Raw genomic sequence first — 17,779 nt, 5'->3', positions numbered from 1 at the left:
TATCATTTTTTCCCTTCTTAATGATGCTTTATAACTTTTAACAACACAGCAATACAAACTTCAATATCTATTAGCTAACATAAAACCAAATAAAGCTTCTGGACCTGATGGTATTCCAGCTAGATTACTCAAAGAGGAAATTAACTAGAACCAGTGTTCAAAATATTTTTTAGGCATCACTTATTCAAGGTAGATAAGTCTACTAAGAAAAGAAGCTATTTTAAAAAGGAGAAAAATCTCATCCAGGAAATTACAGACCTGTATCACTCACCAGCATCACATGTAAAATACTTGAACAAATAATATGTAGCAACATCATGAAGTTAAACATAATGTCCCTACTCCTAACCCTGTTGTTTCAGGAAATATAAGCCAAGTGAGAATTTTTCAAAAGGCTTAGATAATAATGAGCAAATGGATGCCATTTTATTAGACTTCTAATAAGCATTAGACAAAGCTTGCTTAAAACATAAACCTATTTTGGAATTACTGGTTCATTATATCAATTGATTCAGAATTTCCTGACAGGGAGTGAACAAACAGTAATATATGTCCTCCTTAGTGGGCAAAGATGAGCACATTTCTAATTTCCTATGAACTTGAAGATAGCTTATGTGAAGTCCAATCCTCACATTAAAAAGCTGGCCACATACATGGTAAAGGTAACTTGGGCCTACTATACATGTGCCTGCTTTTTTTCTCAGCATTTTGTTAGCTCTATGTACTTTCATTCTGGCCTTTTTCCTTTCCTCTTGAGACTCTCACACCCATCGGCTTCTGGCCATAAGGGTTGATCAAGAGTTAGTGTTTCCCAGTCATGAATGCCAATCACCTTGAGTGAGTTCTTAAGGGTGTATTTGTAATGCATGTGTTGACCCCATGCACACAGCTCCCCATAAAGAAGATGTTTGAGGAGGAAATTTTCTGGCAGATGGACTACTGGTCTCACAAAAGGCATCTTTCAGCGTGTGAAATATGTCAATGCCAAAGAGGAGCTCTTGAAATCTAGACTACTAAAAGTTAAAACCACTTGGAAAAGTACATAGCTTTAAAGTTTCATTTAGTCCTACAACTATTTGACTGGGTCCATTGATTTTTATTCTATGCATGTGATCATTGATGAGCCTCTAACCTATCTGCATAGATTTTGACAGCTCATTTAAAAGGCTTTCTTGTCCCCCCCCCCCCCCCCCCCCATCCCTTCTATATTTTATAAGATAATGTGAAGCATGTTTGTATTTTTAATTTAGAAGCTTATTTTATAACGTAGCTTTAAATTAATTTGATTTGGTTCTCTCATACCATTATACTGAAATCATAATTTTATATATAATATATATATATATATATATCTTTACTCATTTTATCTTCAAAAATGAATAATCTCACATATACTTTTTTTTTTTTTAATATTCTTAAATATTCTTATCGTTCTTATTATTTCATATAGGATTATAAGTTAAAATATTTTCAGTCAGATATCTCTTTAGACACTAAAAGCCTACATAGTATGACCTGTCATTTAATTTATAATTAGGCCTACTATGTTACAAATGTATTAAACTTCTATTAGTATTAAATTGTATTGTAAACCATTGACATCAAATTCAACAATAAAAAACTCATTCTTCTTTAAAAACATAGAAATGCATTAAATATTTTACTATGACTGGAGTTTTGAAAATAATTTAATTTAATAGATGAATGATGAATATGTGAATAGTCATGGACTTTTTTTTTTTTTAAATTTATAATAGTATACAATTTTGTATGATAAGCCCCTTAAAAGTTTCAAAATACATAAACATATTCAAGAAATCACAGTAAGATATGAATTAATGCAGATATAGTATCATAATTGAGTAATATTAACATTTTTTATTTTTCTCAGAAGCTACTTATATTTTATAACATTGCATGACATATATATTTCTTGATTATCTGTTTTTGTTTCATTTAGAACATTTAAAAGGTTATTAAAATCACTTACTTAAAATATAAACTTATTAATCATATCTATAACTTCATTCAATGATCCATGAGGGTCACATATTAATTTGCACATTTCCTTCAAAGATATTGTAAAGTTTAGGCCTGGAGGGTCTCATTAGCCTTAGCTGGCTATCCACCTAGGAGAAGGAAAAAACTCAAACCTTTGCTGCCTTGCAGCTATACCCAAACATGGGAAAGGCTTTTGGAGTTAACCCTGGGGAGAAATCAGGAGCTGACAACCCTAAGGCAGTTTGCAGCACATAGTGCTTTACCCTAAAAGAGCCTGTGAGACTGTTTATTCCAAACTGTATTGGCCCTTGTATTCATTTAAATACATCAGTTGAGTGGAGAGAGGGGAACTGCTGTGTGGGTGACATTGTTCCGTCCATAGCTAATACCAAGACAGACATCTCATTTGATACTTGAGATGATCCATAATTTTTTTTGCAACTGAAGGAGGCCATAAGATTGTTAAGTAATTAATTTCAGATTTGCAAAACATTTGTGAAGTCTCGTGATAAAATTTAAATTCATATTCTCTCATTAAAAGCAACAAATGACCCATACACAGATCTTTAAAAATTCATTCACTTTATATTTATATTTTTATATGCTATATTTTAAAAACTTCTTTTTAGCAACTTGAAAAAAAAAATAATTTTACCCAAAAACTGCATTGCTAATACAGATATATATGATAATATAATAATACAGATATATGTTTTCTTATTTTGTGCAATACAGGCTAAAAAAGGGAAAATGACGAAAGCTGAGAAAGAAAAACTAAAAAAAGAGGAACTTGAGAGAAAAGCTCAGGAAGAAGGTAAGTACCTCAGGGCATTTGTTTTTCTTTTACATTTTTAAGGCAAAACAGTTTTGTTTGTTTTACATGTTTCAGAGGTTCTTTCAGATTTGAAGATAATTACATTCTAGACCAAACCTGCAGGACGACGGGGGTTTGCGGATTCATTGAGATGATCAAACAACTGTTCGGAGTGCATATCACATAACCAGGCTGTTTGTAATAGATTAATAGTAGATTAGATAATTATATGTGATTAGATACTTAATTTTTTTCTGACATACAAACCTGAAATTATAAAAAAAAACTGGGCTGTCCAAAGTGAGGATAAACAACTTTTTTTTCTAAGAATATTTATCTATCTCATAAATTTTAGCACACATTTGGGCTTGCTGCTTTATCACTTTCAATAGTCTATCTTTATAACATCTTTTTTTTTTTAGTTTGTAATTTTAGAGAAATTAATTAGTATTGTGAATCCATATTTTAAAAAATTAAATAAACCATAAAATTTGAGAAGGTATTTTAGTTCAAACCATGCCCACTGCCATCCCTACCCACCCTGCTGGAGGTTTGGGCTAGGATGTAATAATATTCATTTCTGAAGGAAATTTTGAAACTTGTAAAACAAATAAAATGAGATTTGTTGATTATGAGATAACAATCGTATTAGAAGTTTGTCAAGTTAGTGAAATCACTTGTGATGTAGATGGGTGAAATTGGGGACACCAATTCAAGCATCCACTAAGATTTGATAGGATCAACAGCCAACTAAGAATAACCTTCTTTTCCCTTTAATTGTGTATACTTACCATCATCAAACTCCATTTGAGTGAGAGATTCAGAGGCTCAAATACTTTCTTCTAAAAGCCTTGGACAAAGTATCCTGTGGTTGTGGGTAATACATTTATATATTAATCATGAGAGAATGGCTTTGCAGACCTGTTGAACTGGAATCTTTCACGTGTGGAACAGTTTCTCATTTGTTGCTATTAAATTATGTCTTGATGATTGTGATTTTCCCAAAGATACATCATTTAATGCTTTGGATGGAGGCAAAAAAATATCTGCTAATGAGGGTGAGTAGACTTTGAACAAGAAGAGCATCTAGCTGCAAAAGACTAAAATAGATTTAAAAATCAATGATACTTGAAGAAAATAAAATTAAATTAAAAAAAAAAAGAGAAAAGAATTTCTTTTTTAAAATAAAAATAATAAAATCTCAATAAGAACTTATGTGTTAATAAAAATGGATACACAAGCTATAACTACAATTGTATTCTAAACCTCACTGGTAAGAATAACTACAGATGGTAGTATAATTGAATTGGTACTATTTGCTTTTCTTGTATTCTTTCATTGGACATTTCTTTAAAAAATGTTTTTTCAGTTATTTTTTTTTTAATTAGCAAATGATCTTTTATTATTTTAGTTATTATTAATGTTTCTTATTTGTTTTTAATTTTTATATACATATGTGTGTTGATAATTCTTCATTTACAGCTACTTTTGTAACTTATTTTATTTCTTGACATGTTAAGGACCACTTTTAAAAAAAGAGCCAATATTGACTACTATTGAACCGAATCAAGTCCTTTTCTCCTTGTTTATTATTAAAGCATTAGGTATCGCAAGAGTCAGAGAATGACAGCAACTAGAATTCTGGACCTCTGTAACAATTGTCTATTGCATATATCAACTGCACTAGCAGCCATGCAATGTAATTTCAGCTATTTCTGACTATATTAAAGTTAAAATCAAAGCAGGACTGCACAATTGTCACAGTCTTAGTTGACATTGCATGATCTAAAGTTCATGTCATGTTAAGAGTTTAAAAGATACGTGGAATTCCTGATGTAGAAAACAGGAAGTAGAATGAATAAAGAATGAATAAAGTTAGACTTTGAGGTCAGTCAGTCAAGTCAAGCAGACAAGTGAAGTCAAGTTAGGAGTCAAGTGTTATTCTTTGGACCGAGTGGTCAAGTATATTTTGGTCCAGGATGGACAGTAGCGACTTAGAAAAGTCTGTAGTAATTTCAGTTAGAAAGTAACTTGTGGGCAGTTGTTGCCAGTGGTCTTTTGAGACATGTATTAGTTGATCTATATTTCTGCACAGTGTTACCCGCTGAGATGTGGACGTGATTTGTAACTAACATATATTGGATACATTTGATACCGCTGTCATGTGGATAGGATTGTTTATTATTTCTTGACTTGTAGCACTAACAAGGAGTGCAGTATTATTATTATTGTGTTGTAAAATAAACTTCATGTTTGTCTGCTGAAATGGACTTAGGTCAGTTTATAGTATTTGTCTTGTCATGTGTCAAGAGTACTTCAGGAAGCAATAACCCAGCATTACAGGACATTCGCATTCTGCAATCTTACACCGTTAAACCTTTCATTTACAGCAATATCATCATTCACAATATTTTTCAATAAACTTTGTGCTCCAACCAAAATTATCAATCTCACAGCTGTTTGGCTTTCTCAGTCACTCTTCAAATAACACTTTACTTAACCTTTGAACATTTATTTACAAGAGAAACTGTCATGGAGTGTCCTCTATACTAAGTGTCCCCATTGTCACTACTTCTAGCATTTCTAAGATTGTCATATTTACAGCTTATAATATTCTATCTACCATTTTGGTTCTGAGATTACTACTCAAATTACTTTTTTAAATATGTATCCTAACATAAGGCAGTAAGATCAATCCCCATACACAGAACTTCTCCATAAGTAAAAATAGTGGTTTTGCTGTGCTGGCTATAATTTAATTCCCTAAAGATCTTCAATGTAACATGTTTATGCTTTAAATTTCTATTGCAGGTGACTTTATTTTTATGTAGGTCACATTTCTTTAATTTTATACCACTTACATTTTATTTCGTTAAATCAACCTTTTACTCTTTATTCATATTTTGTTAAGAATACAGTTGGAAAACAAGAAAGAAAGAAAAAAAAAAGCTTATATTGCACAGTTGTAACAGTAGTTTGGATCAGTCTTGTAATTAAATTTGTAATAGATCTACACTAACAATAAACAATCATTTATAAAAAAAAAAGAAAAATTAGAACTCATGGTTCAAGCCTTTTCCAGCCAACATTGGAAACACTCTTATGATCATGGAAGATTTTTTTTTATGGTCTCGTCGGATTTCATGTTTGTGTGACTCAGATGACCACCTATAAAGGGGACTAATTCAGCTTATACCACTACTTAATTGCTTGAGATACCTAACAAAATAATTTATTACCAATGGCTAATCAACTATTTGGTTAATTTTGTAAATTGATTATTGTGTTGTCAGGTAAAAGAAATAACTGTGCAAATTTTCAGCTTGATCCCAGATTGGGTCTGGGAGAAAACATGTACAACATTTTTACCAGGCAAACAGACAGAGTGAGTTGATATAAGCTTTGTAAAAAAAGGAGCTTCTGAATTATCTTGTACACAATTAACACCAAATGGCTTTATTAAGGCTTAACAAGATCACTTTCATTTTGTGCAAATAAAAAAGTTGAAATGTTATGTGTCAGATATATTAAGTCCAAGATTAGTCCAGTTTATATGGAGGATGTGGATAGTATGTATGCTGTTATGCTGACTTTCTCACAATATGTATCACCCCCTTAACATTTTCAGAGGCTTTGAGACTTCAAGCGATTGAAGAAGCAAAATTGAAGAAAAGGGAAGAAGCAAGTATGGCAGTGGAGAAGGTGAAACTTGAAAATGAGGTTTGGAAATTGTACAAATTGAATTGATATATTAGAACTCTATATCATGGGCTTCATTGATCTTTGAGTGCTCAATAAAGTGCTGAATAAATTGCTAAATAAAATGCTAAATAAAATACTAAATAAAATGCTAAATAAAATACTAAATAAAATGCTTAATAAATTGCTAAATAAAATACTAAATAAAATGCTAAATAAAATGCTAAATAAAATACTAAATAAAATGCTAAATAAAATACTAAATACAATGCTAAATAAAATACTAAATAAAATGCTAAATAAAATGCTAAATAAAATGCTAAATAAAATACTAAATAAAATGCTAAATAAAATACTAAATACAATGCTAAATAAAATACTAAATAAAATGCTAATACCTCCAGGAACGTAGAAAGAGAAGGACAGAGATGGGTGAACTTCAAGATATAATTACCAGCATACAGTACCAGCTCAAGAATCAAAGTATTGCTAGAAGAAATAATGCAAGAGTAAGTTGGCTATTGTTCTGTTCTTCAGGAAATATACATTTCTTTGAAAAATGAATGAATATGTTTAGTTAGACATTAAAACGTTTATCTCAACGATGTTGATAATTAAATATTTGAAAAGTTGTTAACTATGTTTAAATTTTTTTTTCGAGGTTACTTCCGTTAAAGGGGGCATGGTGGCTGAGTGCTTGGCTTCAGAACTTTGGGATTCTAAGAATGCCTCTCAGTTCAACTCTAATGACTTGACTGACTTATTCCTGTAAATCCTCTTTGGAGTGTAGGGCCACAACCACAACTCTCTATCCAACTTGGAGCAGCTTTATTTATCTACTCCCATGTCCTGACATAAGTTGGGGAAGTAAAAAGGCAGTTGGTCATTATGGTGGCCACACAATACCCTTTATTAACCATTGGCCTTTGAAACAGATGAGCTTTACATCAACTGCCCCATAGGATCAAAATGTCTGAAAGGGGAACTTAACATCACTTTTTACTTAATACTAAATGCTTGCAATTTTCAACATAATAAATTTTTGGAAAATGTTTTAGGTTGTACAAGATATGAATAGATTGCAAAATGTGCTGATGGTTAACATTTGTTTCTCTTATTTTTGTTCCACAGTGGGCTCGTTACATGAGATGTGATGGCTCACCTGACCCTGTGAATCAAGGGGAGATCAATACCTACATAAATCTGCGAGTGGAAGATAAAACCAGAAATGATTCAGTCAGTGTACTAGCAGACACTCTGTTGGACCTTTCTGTAAGAAAAAATACTTTATAGATATCTGAAAAATAAAAAAAAACAATCCAAACTAATTGTTGCAATAAAGTATATTAAGGCTTGTTTTTGAGTCCAAAGATTAAGGAGGAGTGCAGTGTTTTATGTGGTTATGCATTCTAGGCTGTGATCTACATATTTTGCCACATCCAGCACAGACATAACTATTGTCTGCCAGTGGTTAGCTTAGGTTCTCTTTTTGGCATCTATTTCTTTCCTTGGATGTATATATCCTTTTGGTTTCAAAGGTTTCTCTCGTGGCCTTTGTAATAAATCTCTAGCTGTCTCTTTTGGAAGCCATCTGCTTCCAGGTGCTATCTTCTATGTCAGTTAAAGCAAGCTGGTGCCTAAGATGGTCTTTAAAGCATTTTATTTAATCTTACTATAGCAATAAATTTGTTTCTACTTCACTTTCAATCCTTCTGATTCATCCATTATCTGTTGATACAAAATTACTTATAAGAATACATTCTATTTCATCTTAAAAATAAATTATGCTTGTTAAGTTGTAAGATTGCAATGATTTTTGTTTGGTGTAATGCACAAATTGTAAGACAAATTTCCATATGGACAATAAAGATTATTATTATGTTAGAAATGAACGAGTAGTCATTCTCTGGCGCTGCCAGGGTCGAGTTTCGCTAAAGAGAAACAAAATTCATCGTAGTCCCTTTAACAGTTTCCACTGAGGAATTTTCTGGTGATGTGGCAGGTCTGCAGCAGTACCGCCCTCTGACAGGCAACGAAGATGTTCCTAGGAATGTTAAGGGCCTTGAAGGTGTCTGTGAGGTCAGTTGTTATTATCCCCTCGGTTGATATAACAATGGGGTATATTGTTATTTTGGACAATTTCCATAGACGCTTAATCTCCAAGCCTAGGTTCCCATATTTTCTTTGTTTTTCTATCTCAGTTTTTCTTAAATTATGAGACAGTGGTACGGCGATATCGATAATGGTAGCGTTTTTTTCTTTTTTATCGATGAACAGCAGATCTGGGCGATTGAAATCTACCGTTTTGTCAGTCAGAATAGGCCTATCCCAGTACAGCAGATGTTCAGTAGATTCGAGAACCTCTTGCGGAGAGTATTTATAATAAGGGGGAGTGTCCTTACCGATCAATTTGTACGTCAAAGCCAGGTGTTGGTGTATTAACTTTGCAACTTGGTTATGGCGACCTAGGTAGGCTGATTCTGATAGGGCTGGACATCCTGCCATAATGTGTTCAATCGACTCGCCCACATTTCCACATTTTCGGCATTTGTCGACAACATTAAGTTTCAGGATATGCTTCTCATAATTTTTTGTCCTGATTACTCTGTCCTGTATTGCTGTAACAGAGCCTTCTGTTTCAGGGTAGAGATGACCTGCTTTGAGCCATGTTAAGGAAGCAGCCTTATTATTATTATTATTATTATGTTAGAAATGAACGAGTAGTCATTCTCTGGCGCTGCCAGGGTCGAGTTTCGCTAAAGAGAAACAAAATTCATCGTAGTCCCTTTAACAGTTTCCACTGAGGAATTTTCTGGTGATGTGGCAGGTCTGCAGAAGTACCGCCCTCTGACAGGCAACGAAGATGTTCCTAGGAATGTTAAGGGCCTTGAAGGTGTCTGTGAGGTCAGTTGTTATTATCCCCTCGGTTGATATAACAATGGGGTATATTGTTATTTTGGACAATTTCCATAGACGCTTAATCTCCAAGCCTAGGTTCACATATTTTCTTTGTTTTTCTATCTCAGTTTTTCTTAAATTATGAGACAGTGGTACGGCGATATCGATAATGGTAGCGGTTTTTTCTTTTTTATCGATGAACAGCAGATCCGGGCGATTGAAATCTACCGTTTTGTCGGTCAGAATAGGCCTATCCCAGTACAGCAGATGATCAGTAGACTCGAGAACCTCTTGTGGAGAGTATTTATAATAAGGAGGAGTGTCCTTACCGATCAATTTGTACGTCAAAGCCAAGTGTTGATGTATTAACTTTGCAACTTGATTATGGCGACCTAGGTTGGCTGATTCTGATAGGGCTGGACATCCTGCCATAATGTGTTCAATCGACTCGCCCACATTTCCACATTTTCGGCATTTGTCGACAACATTGAGTTTCAGGATATGCTTCTCGTAATTTTTTGTCCTGATTACTCTGTCCTGTATTGCTGTAACAAAGCCTTCTGTTTCAGGGTAGAGATGACCTGCTTTGAGCCATGTTAAGGAAGCAGCCTTGTCGATGTTGTCCCCATGTAATGAAGCCGGAAATTTTCCGTGGAGTGTTTTTTCTTTCCATTGGCGAATCTCATGCCCTACGTCGTCCAAACCGATATTGACATCAGCATTGTGTAGGTTCAGAGGGGTTGCATCGGAGTCGTATTTCCGTAGAAAGGAAACTAATTTGTTGCTGGAGGCGAGCAGTTTTGATCGTATTTTTAAAACTTGCATCTTACACAATTATTATTATTATTATTATTATTATTATTATGTTAGAAATGAACGAGTAGTCATTCTCTGGCGCTGCCAGGGTCGAGTTTCGCTAAAGAGAAACAAAATTCATCGTAGTCCCTTTAACAGTTTCCATTGAGGAATTTTCTGGTGATGTGGCAGGTCTGCAGAAGTACCGCCCTCTGACAGGCAACGAAGATGTTCCTAGGAATGTTAAGGGCCTTAAAGGTGTCTGTGAGGTCAGTTGTTATTATCCCCTCGGTTGATATAACAATGGGGTATATTGTTATTTGGACAATTTCCATAGACGCTTAATCTCCAAGCCTAGGTTCCCATATTTTCTTTGTTTTTCTATCTCAGTTTTTCTTAAATTATGAGACAGTGGTACGGCGATATCGATAATGGTAGCGGTTTTTTCTTTTTTATCGATGAACAGCAGATCCGGGCGATTGAAATCTACCGTTTTGTCGGTCAGAATAGGCCTATCCCAGTACAGCAGATGTTCAGTAGACTCGAGAACCTCTTGCGGAGAGTATTTATAATAAGGGGGAGTGTCCTTACCGATCAATTTGTACGTCAAAGCCAGGTGTTGGTGTATTAACTTTGCAACTTGGTTATGGCGACCTAGGTAGGCTGATTCTGATAGGGCTGGACATCCTGCCATAATGTGTTCAATCGACTCGCCCACATTTCCACATTTTCGGCATTTGTCGACAACATTGAGTTTCAGGATATGCTTCTCGTAATTATTATTATTATTATTATTATAAGTTTCATTTTCTTTTGACAGTTGATTGATGAACTTCAGCAATTGATGAATGAAGAAGAATTATCAGAACAAGAAATCAATTTACACAAAGAGGTAAAGAAAAAAAAAGTTTTCTAAATCATACTTCACCCTTTGTGCCATTACTTATATGAATTCTATTGTCTCCATCTTCATAGCTACCAGGGTATTTTATGGCCATATTAATGATCAACTCCCTGTACCTTTTCAGTGGATGTCCATTATCTATTATTGCTGGGGTAACTCAAAATCTTGATTTCCAGATGAAATGATGTTAATTTTCTTATTATTTGTCACTGTTGAACTATTACTCATTGTTTTCATTCTGAATTCAGCATTACTTCTTGTTAGCTTGTTGTCTTGGGCTGATTCTCCTCTAACTAGTTTCTACGCTAGTACAAATTCGTACAAGTGCTCCTTCATCCCTAGTGCCATTAGAGAATGGAATGGGTTGCCTGAATCAGCCAGGAAAACCAACGACTTAGTATAGTTTAAGTCATTGATTAACATGCATGACTAGATTAACACATGAAATGTGTAGGACATAATTATCTTCTTTTTTGAAGTAACGTCTGTAATATGTAAGATAACTCCTGTGCATTTAATTATGGCAAATGATAACCATCTATACTAACCATGGTCATGTGGAATGTGATTTGGACTATCATCATTCATTAGCCACACACTATACAGCATGCCTGTCAAGACCATCACCTAACTCTGACTTTACGTTACCCTGACTTTGAAAGTTACTCCATATAAACAATAATCTTGACATTGCTGACGTATCAGACTATCCTTGTAAATTACACACTACATAGGCAACAGCTATCACACTGCTTTCCTAGTTTCCCAATTGTCTCTTGCATTTGATAAATGATCCTAATGCCATGTTGAGATCCAAAATTATAAATGAACAGCGATGTGTTCATCCTCTAAAAATATCTGGAATATAAAGCATTCAAGTCACTGCACTCATGGATCTACTGTTAATCTTTTTTTTTTTCTAACTTATATCTAAATACCTTAGCTACTAATGTAATGTCCTTGCACTATCTTTTCTCACAGTTCCTAACCTTTATGTCATTAACTCAGGCTCAAATAAGAATAATTTGTGAGAAAATTTTTCCCTTAGTTATTCTCACATAGAAATGACTTTACACCAAAACTTTACAGCCTCTTTGTTCCATAATTAAAAGCATTGACCATTCTACATTTACCTAAACTATCTGACCTTGAAAACAAAACTTTATAAAAAAAAAATACAATTTAAGCTTGTATCTTTAATAACTTAGATCAAATATTTAAGTTCATCTTTTTTTCCTTTGCTATTTATTTTGAATATTTTTGTTTGTTTTATAAGTTTAGGACCTTCCTTCAGAAAGGAAGATTATTAAATTTTAGTTTAAAGCTCCTTCAAGATGGCAGAAGATGGCATTTTCAGGGTTGTGTTTAAGCCTTAAATTGTCTAGTTTTCATGGGCTTCTGACATTCTATCAAAGTAAAAGACAACAATTATAAAAGGAATACATAACTGACTTTCAGATGCAATGAATATATACAGTATAATGAAATTATGATATTGGTGATAGGAATCAATGTTGCAAACATTGGTGTTATGAATAGATGTTACAAACAACTAATTCTGATGATATGAATCAATGGTACAACTAAATATCCCATACCTGAGGTCTCACAAGCCAATCACAGTACAATCATGTTCAACACTCTACTGTTGAATGTTATTCAAGAAAACACTTACCCTAGCAGAGGGAGATCAAATCACAAAGACCAATAAGAGGTCCAAAAATACAATGAAAATGAAATTGCACAAATAAAACAAGAAGAATAAATAAACAAGAATGTAACAACCGTACGGAAATAATTGGTGATGCCGAATTGTGCAGATGCATATAACAGGCAGCAAACAGAGTTTTAGAGGATGACAGTCCAAAACAGGACCAGTCATACTGACATTTCTAACTGTAACCATTTTATCTCAGGACCAGGCATATTGTCACTTCTAATAGTAACCATTTTATCAAAGGACCAGGCATACTGTCGTTTCTAATTTTTAAAATTTTTTTTTGTTGTGTTGTGAAAATTTTCAGCATTTTAAAATAAATCAAATTTGATTGTATAAAAAATAAATAAATTGAAAAACTATTTTAACAGACTATTGAAAAACTTCAAATGTTAATATCTGCCAAATTGGATTTGGCAACTCTACAAATATTGTGCGATGCCACAGAACTTCAAGATCAGGAAACAAATAACTTACAACATGTTATAAGAAACAGTCAAATTTGTTTGTGCGTTTGGGGAAACATTGTCAAAAATCCTCGGTAACCTTTTTTTTTCAGCTTTTATAGATTTCTTAGTTAATCTATTCAATCTAGAATTTTTAAGAACTTAAAGTCAAGCTAAAATTTAAAAAATCTTTTTAAAAGAGTGTTATAAATGCTTTAACAAAACAAAACAAAAATACTTGTTGTTTTTTTTTCCTTCAACCCTCATTTCAGTTCTAAATTTCATGATCATCTTGATATTTTTGTTAAAAAATATTAAGAGACCATAAAAACAACATGATTAGTAGAGGTTTTTACTTTGTTAAAATATGTCATTATTAGCATGCTAAAAATATTATAAATATAAAATAAATGCATTTATTTAAAATTCTTAAAGAATTATAAAAAAAAAACTTTCTTTTTATTAACAGCATTAGGTCATTTGAGTTCCAAGAAATCCAGTTTTCGTTTGATATTCCAAGAGTATTGTGTCTGAGTGACTGTGCAGTGAGAATAATGAACACCAGGTTTGACCATCTCTCAGCTAGTAGTAAAGCTTTGGTCCCACGTTTGAAAAAGAAAGGTAATAGTTCATTTAAAGCTAAGAAAAAAAACATACTAAAACTGAGGAGTGGATACATTCCTCGTTCCATATGCTAGGACTAATTTGTACAAATGCTCATTCTTCCCTAGTGCAGTTAGAGCATGGAATGGCTTGCCTGAGCCAAGCCAGGAAAACCAGTGACTTGGCAGAATTTAAGTCATTGGTTAACATGCATGACGCGTAGGACGTAATCATCTTCTTATTTGAAGTAACGTCTGTATTATATAAGATAAGATGATATGAACCTTATACAGACACATGTACATAGAATGTGATTTCCAGTTGCAATGGGTTTTTTTTTGTAAATATATTGAGTATAACATCAAATGTTTTTTGTCCAAATAATTGAGCTTGGGTAAATTTCATTTAGAACTTGCAAAGCTCAAGACAAATTGGAAAGACAAAGGCATAGCCCTTGGCATTAAAGCCAGACTGATGTGCTCCTTGGTCGCGGTGACATTCTTTTATGCTTGCAAATCTTGAATACTAACTGCAGAATCAGAGAGAAGGATTCTAGCCGTGCTATTGAGATGTAGAAGGATCCTAGGTACCTAGTATCACCAAACAAATGAGGAAATTCAAAACAGGATGACAATGGTTATTGGGCCCCATGATGACCTGCTGACCATTGTAAAAATATGCAAACTTTAATTGTATAGTGTCACATCTCAATAGTATGAGTGTTCTTGAGTTGTATTAGGGCCTCTTCTGGCCTTGTTAGAATGTTCTTGTTTTACTAATTAACTATCGTAAATTGAATATATCACATCACATCAAAAGCATTTTACATCCAAAATAAATTCACTTTATACAATTATAAAAACATACTAGGCTTGCAGACCTAACACATCTGTCTCTTAACACATCATGGAGTAGACTTCTTACTGAGCATGCGGTTTCTTATCATGTGACCAACAAAAATGGTACCCTGTGAATATCAATGTGAAGTCCCCTATTTCACGTTCAAACAACATATTTCATATATCTCATGATTCTCATTAAACAGTAGCATTACATATAGCCATATCATGAGGTTCACAGTCCTCCATAGACCTTCCTGCAGGGAACAGTACCAGGGAAAAAAAAGTGAACCAGACAGAAGAAGGAATAGGAAGGTAGCATTAAAAGAATGGGATGGCCATTGAAAGAGATTTAGTCTAGGAATGGAGAGCGATTGTGTAGTGTCCCAAAGGTCTAATAGACTTGGGGATAGGTGAAGGTGATGGATATTATATTTATAATTAGTTATTCTTAGAAACCTAAAAAAACCTGTGAAACATGTATATCGCCCGCTTCTGGCTCATAAGCCTTATGTAGCTAGCTTACACAATGACCAACCATTAGCACAACATATTTACTACATCAATCAGGTTTCTAATTTAATTTTAAGCCTCTGATTAACAAGAACAACTAGGCTATGGATGTAATTATCTTTCTTTTTTTATTAATAGAAAGAAGATAATACTGGTATTTTATAAAAAGGTAGATAACCCATGACATATTCTGTTCACTCTTTCAGACATTCCAATTCCCGTAGAGGAAGTCAAACCTGTAGTAGAAGAGGAGATCAAGGAAGAGGCAGAGAAAACGGAGGAAAAAAAAGAGGATGACCTTATTATACCTGTATGTATATATTTTATTTTTCTTTTGATTTTTCTTGTCACTTGTGTCTTTTCTAATTTATATAAATGACCTACCTAATTTAGATATAGTTTAGGAACAAATGTTAAGCTATAAGAGTATGTTTACATAATATATGTAAAGTTCCTCTTTCAGAACTTGCAATCTATAGGGCAGATGATGTAAATGTCATCTGTTCCTGTGGCCAACGGTTAACAAGGGTGTCAGCCACCTTAAGTTTCCCCAACTAATGTCATTAGAGCTGGGTGGACTCATAGGCACCCAAAGATCCTGGGATCAAGCAATTTATAAGTGCAAGATGTTCCTCTAAGCTGTTTTTCCCATCTATACGTCAATCATAGCAATGACTTCCCAGTCAATTTTTTGTAGCCTAAGTCCGGCTGTCTAATTGTTCCAAATTTGAAAGCCTGATAAATGTTCTTCAGTCTTCTCGCAAGTTTCTCATTGTTTTCATGTCCACTATCTATCAAACAAGAAAATCTTGCTATTGATGTTTTCCCCATTAAGAGTAAGTTTATTCAACCATTCCTCTGCTTTATAATCTAAATTCTGTCACATTTTTGTGGGGTTTTTTTGAGGGGGGGGGGGGAGAAGCATTTTTTCCACTCGGTTGTCACCCTTATTGGGTGTCACCTGGTGTGGCCCGCACCCTCCTAGTGACACCACTGTCCATATGTAGGACTAATTAATACAAGTGCTCCTTCTTCCCTAGTTCCAAAAGAATATTGAAGAGATTGCTTGAATCAGCCAGGAAAATAAATGCCTTAGCAGATTTATGATAAACATGCATGTCTAGAATAATACATGGAAATCTGTAGGATGTAGTTATTTTTCCTTTTTGAAGGAATGTCTGTAATTTAAAAGATTAAATGTCAGATATAGATTTAACTTATTTAAAAAAAAAACATAGATAAAAATTGATTTAATTTTACAAAATTAAACCAAATTTTTTGGTACAACATTTTAACACACAGTGTTAATGTTCATAGCAGCTGATATTTTTTTATAGGATTTTTGAATAGAATGTGGCTATTATTTTACAGTTTTAAGTTGATTTCTACTACTGCCTTTCTAGACCAACAATAATTCTATGTTAAACCATTTTTTCCCTCTCAAATTAAGAAAATTCAATTAGTCTGAAGTCTTTGACTATTGTCTAACATTATTAGTGTGAGAGCAGAAAACAGCACCTTGTTTACTTGTCTCTTAATAAACTTTTATAGACAATTTTTTTCTTGTAAGGAATCTGTAAGTATTGGTTAATGCCTAAATCTCCCTGCTAATGAACCCCTCCCTGTTGATAATATCTTTTAACTTTATTCTTTCCTATATTTTCACCTAGGACTTGGTTATTGGTCTTATTAGCCCCTTGGAAGATGAACCAAAAGTGGAAGAAGAGCAAGAGATAGAAGAGGTGCTTGAAGAGGATTATCCTGATCCTCCAACACCTGGTCAGTGGCCTTCTCATAATTGAAGTATTTATTTGCAATTCATTATGGGAAAACTTTTTTTTTTTTTTTTTTTTATATGACTTTCTTAAATATTTAACTATAATATCTTCTTGCTTGCATTGTTTCTGTGTTTAACAAATAGCCCTGGTAAAATTCTCACCATTTATTTATTTTTTCAAATTATAATTATAACATTTAAAAACTTTTAGGATAGGATAAAGTAGAGTAAAGTTCCTTTTCAGACCTTGCCATCTATGAGGCAGAACCTAAGGGTCATCAGTTTCTGTGATCTATGGTTAATGAGGGTATCATGTAGCCAGCACAACGACCAACTGCCTTTACTTTTCCCCAACTAATGTCAGGTACCCATTGAGAAGGGTGAACTAAGATGCACCCTAAAAATCCCAAAATAAAAAAATCTCAGTCTTCACCAGGATTCAAACCCGGGACTTCTGGTTTGAAAGAAAAGCGATTTACCACTCAGGCACCATGCCTCGAAGATAGGTTAAAAAACTATAATTTTATTTGAAAGTATTAGATTTAGCTTTGTAATGCAGTGTTTGTATATATTTTACTGCATTTTCTTTTTATATTTGCATTATCAAATATGAATTTTAACAAAATAAAAAACACACAAAAAAAAAAATAGCATATTAAAAATAAATTGCTTTGTTAAACTTTTTCTGCTTAAAGAAATTCATCTCTTTCTTTTTGGTTTGTTTCTAATGCACCAGTTTTCTAGTCAAACTCACACCCATTATGCTAGCTCTT

At 33.4% G+C, this 17,779-nt stretch overlaps 1 protein-coding gene across 9 annotated transcripts in view; it reads left to right on the top strand.

Moving 5' to 3' along the window:
* LOC106054329 (dynein axonemal intermediate chain 7 homolog) overlaps window positions 1-17,779 on the top strand; it is a 60,164-nt gene that overhangs the window by 17,313 nt on the left and 25,072 nt on the right. For 7 of the 9 annotated variants that reach the window (XM_056044781.1, XM_056044779.1, XM_056044778.1 and 4 more), the window contains 10 exons: window positions 2,737-2,815; window positions 3,823-3,873; window positions 6,444-6,535; window positions 6,919-7,023; window positions 7,646-7,786; window positions 11,028-11,099; window positions 13,200-13,369; window positions 13,744-13,895; window positions 15,436-15,539; window positions 16,900-17,008. In XM_056044781.1, coding sequence (XP_055900756.1) covers window positions 2,737-2,815; window positions 3,823-3,873; window positions 6,444-6,535; window positions 6,919-7,023; window positions 7,646-7,786; window positions 11,028-11,099; window positions 13,200-13,369; window positions 13,744-13,895; window positions 15,436-15,539; window positions 16,900-17,008 — 1,075 coding nt within the window. The remainder of the gene's footprint in view (window positions 1-2,736; window positions 2,816-3,822; window positions 3,874-6,443; window positions 6,536-6,918; window positions 7,024-7,645; window positions 7,787-11,027; window positions 11,100-13,199; window positions 13,370-13,743; window positions 13,896-15,435; window positions 15,540-16,899; window positions 17,009-17,779) is intronic. The other 2 variants (XM_056044783.1, XM_056044782.1) reach the window with 1 other exon arrangement.

This window comes from Biomphalaria glabrata, chromosome 10, assembly GCF_947242115.1.
Source record: "Biomphalaria glabrata chromosome 10, xgBioGlab47.1, whole genome shotgun sequence".
Taxonomy (NCBI): Eukaryota; Metazoa; Mollusca; class Gastropoda; family Planorbidae; genus Biomphalaria; species Biomphalaria glabrata.
The sequence above is the reverse complement of the archived record's forward strand: the minus strand, read 5'-3'. Positions and strand labels throughout refer to the sequence as shown.